Below are 3387 nucleotides of genomic sequence, written 5' to 3'. Positions count from 1 at the left end.
GCTTGCCATAGCTTTCCTCCCAAGGAGCAAGCGTCTTTTAATTTCATGGCTGCAGTCTCCGTCTGCGGTGATCTTGGAGCCCAAATAAATGAAGTCTGTTACTGCTTCCATTTCTACCCCTTCTATTTGCCAGGAATTGATGGGTCCAGATGCCATGATCTTAGTTTTTTTAGTGTTGAGCTTCAAGCCAGCTTTTGCATTCTCCTCTTTCACCCTCATCAAGAGGCTCTTTAGTTCTTCTTCACTTTCTGCCATTAGGGTGGTATCGTCCGCATATCTGAGGTTGTTGATGATTCTCCCTGCAATCTTAATTCCGGCTTGTGATTCTTCCAGCCTGGCATTTCTCATGATGTACTCTGCATATAGGTTAAATAAGCAGGGTGACAGTATGCAGCCTTGTCGTACACCTTTCCCTATTTTGAACCAATCGGTTGTTCCATGACCGGTTCTGACTGTTGCTTCTTGGCCCGCATACAGATTTCTCAGGAGACAGGTAAGGTGGTCTGGTACTCTCATCTCTTTAAGAATTTGCCACAGTTTGTTGTGATCCACACAATCAAAGGCTTTTGCATAGTCAATGAAGTAGTTTTCCCTACATTCTCCAATTTAAGCCTAAAAATTGCAGTAAGAAGCTCATGATCTAAGCCACAGTCAGCTCCTGGTCTGGTTTTTGCTATCTGTATAGAGCTTCTCCATCTTTCGCTGCAAAGTATATAATCAATCTGGTTTCAGTATTGACCATCTGGTGATGTCCATATGTAGAGTCGTCTCTTGTGTTGTTGGAAAAGAGTGTTTGCTATGACTAGCTTGTTCTCTTGACAGAACTCTATTAGCCTTTGCCCTGCTTCATTTTTTACTCCAAGGCCAAACTTGCCTGTTATTCCAATTACTCCTTGACTTCCTACTTTAGCATTCCAATCCCCTATGATGAAAAGGGCATATTTTTTTGGTGCTAGTTCTAGAAGGTGTTGTAGGTCTTCATAGAAGCGGTCAACTTCAGCTTCTTCAGCATCAGACTTAGATGACTGTGATATTGAATGGTTTGCCTTGGATACACACTGAGATCATTCTGCCATTTTTGAGGTTGTACCCCATTACTGCCTTTCCCACTCTCTTATTGACTATGAGTGCAACTCCATTTCTTCTAAGGGTTTCTTGCCCACAGTAGTAGATATAATGGTCACCCGAATTAAATTCACCCATTCCCGTCCATTTCAATTCGCTGATTCCCAAGATGTCGATGTTCAATCTTGTCATCTCATGTTTGACCACATCCAGCTTGCCTTGGTTCATAGATCTTACATTCCAGGTACCTATACTGTATTGTTCTTTACAGCATTGGACCTTCTTTTCACTTCCAGATACATCCACAGCTGAACATCCTTTCGGCTTTGGCCCAGCCGCTTCACTCTTTTTGGAGCTACTTGCAATTGCCCTCCGCTCTTCCCCAGTAGCATATTGGACACCTTCCGACCTGAGGGGCTCATCTTCTGGCGTCATATCTTTTAGCCTTTTAACATTGTCCATGGGGTTTTCTTGGCAAGGATACTGGAGTGGGTTGACATTTCCTTCTCCAGTGGACCACATTTTGTCAGAACTCTCTGTCATGACCTGTCCGTCTTGGTTGGCCCTGCACGGTATAGCTTACGGCTTCACTGAGTTATGCAAGCCCCTTCGCCACAACAAGGCAGTAATCCATGAAGGGGAGGAAATATTTACAATGACAGAAAATAATAATAAATTAAAAAACATAATAAATAAAAAGTCACTATCACATAAGGCCCACTGAATTTATGAAGAACTGATAGGACTACATAGATTTCTGTCTTTAGGAAATATTTACAATGACAGAAATCTATGTAGTCCTATCAGTTCTTCATAAATTCAGTGGGTCTTATGTGATAGTGACTTTTTATTTATTATTTTTTTTAATACATAAAAGTACTTTAACATAAAAGTAAAAAAAATTACAAAAAGAAAAAAAATAACTAAATATGATGTGACTTAAGAAGGTAGCTCTATATTTTTTATTGAATCCATGGAGATTTTGCTACAAGTCATGGAAAGTGAATATATTTGCAAAAACTGTTTCACACCTTACTACCAGTTTTGAATTTATAGATCCTCAACATTTGATGTCTTACTAATAGATCAGCTTGAAATGTCTGCAGAATGGCAGAACACCACAAGGGTAAAAGAGTTCATCCTCCTTGGATTTGGGAACACAAAGAACTTCAACACTCTTCTCTTCATATTATTTCTGATCATTTATACTGTAACTTTATCTGGGAACCTTCTCATAATTACCCTGGTTGTGGTGGAGAAGCATCTCCACACGCCGATGTACTTCTTCCTTTCTAATTTCTCCTGCTTGGAGATCTGCTACAGCTCAGCTATATTACCTAAAATGTTGGCCATTTTTCTTACTGGCAAGAAAACAATTTCTGTCTGGGGCTGTATCTTACAGATGCATTTCTTTTGCACTGTGGCAGCTACTGAATGTTACCTCTTGGCAGCAATGTCATTTGATCGTTATCTAGCCATATGTAGACCCTTGCATTATGTCACACTTATGAAAAACAAAACATGCATCTTGCTAGTTTCAGGATCATGGATAATAGGATTGTTTCTTATCACAATTTTGACATCCTTGTTGACACAACTTACGTTCTGTGATCAATACAAAATTGACCATTTCTTTTGTGATTTCACACCGCTGGTAAGACTGTCTTGCAGTGACACTTGGGAGATTGAAAGTGTTGCTTTGATAACGTCATCTCTGGGACTTCTGTCTACATTTTTCATAACTGTGTCATCTTATGCTTTTATCATTGGAGCAATTCTGAAAATCCCCTCTGTGAATGGGAGACAAAAGGCATTTTCCACCTGTTCTTCCCATCTCACTGTAGTCTCCATTTTCTATGGATCCTTAATGTTTGTCTACATTTTGCCAACCACTGGACAATTCGAAGATATGAAAAAGGGCTTTTCTTTTGTATATACAGTTCTTACCCCCATAGTCAACCCCTTCATTTACAGCCTACGAAATAGAGATATAAAAGAAACCTTTCGAAAAGAATTCTTCAGATGTGGGAGATTTTCTGACTTTCATTAATATCAAGAGATGCAGTATGAATACATTCATTCTATTGTATGTGCTTAATGACTTTTCTTTCTAATGATTTGTGGAATACAGCTTTCCCTTCAGCAACTTAAATTAGGAGAATAGGCTCAAAATAGGAAAAACAATTGTACTACTAAAGATCAATTCCTCCTTCTCTCTCTTAAAGCTTCTCTTTTTCTCCTTATTCACTACTAAAGGGACTCAACATTCACCATTAATAACACTTAAATTCTACAATACTGAAATGGTATTTTGTATTACTC

The 3387-nt window shown here is 38.9% G+C and overlaps 1 protein-coding gene across 1 annotated transcript; it reads left to right on the top strand.

Annotated features, from left to right (window-relative positions):
* Positions 1-2161: 2161 nt before the first annotated feature.
* Positions 2162-3115, top strand: LOC148215611 (olfactory receptor 2AP1-like). Its single transcript, XM_088143079.1, has one exon. It carries the CDS (start codon positions 2162-2164, stop codon positions 3113-3115), a length of 954 nt encoding a protein of 317 aa, XP_087999205.1.
* The last annotated feature ends 272 nt before the right edge of the window (positions 3116-3387 follow it).

Source organism: Python bivittatus, unplaced genomic scaffold (genome assembly GCF_059951505.1).
Source record: "Python bivittatus isolate LINGU-HERP-01145 unplaced genomic scaffold, Pbiv_v1 ctg000470_np1212, whole genome shotgun sequence".
In the NCBI taxonomy this organism is placed as follows: domain Eukaryota; kingdom Metazoa; phylum Chordata; class Lepidosauria; order Squamata; family Pythonidae; genus Python; species Python bivittatus.
Note: the sequence above shows the minus strand (reverse complement) of the source record. Positions and strands in the feature narration are given on the sequence as shown.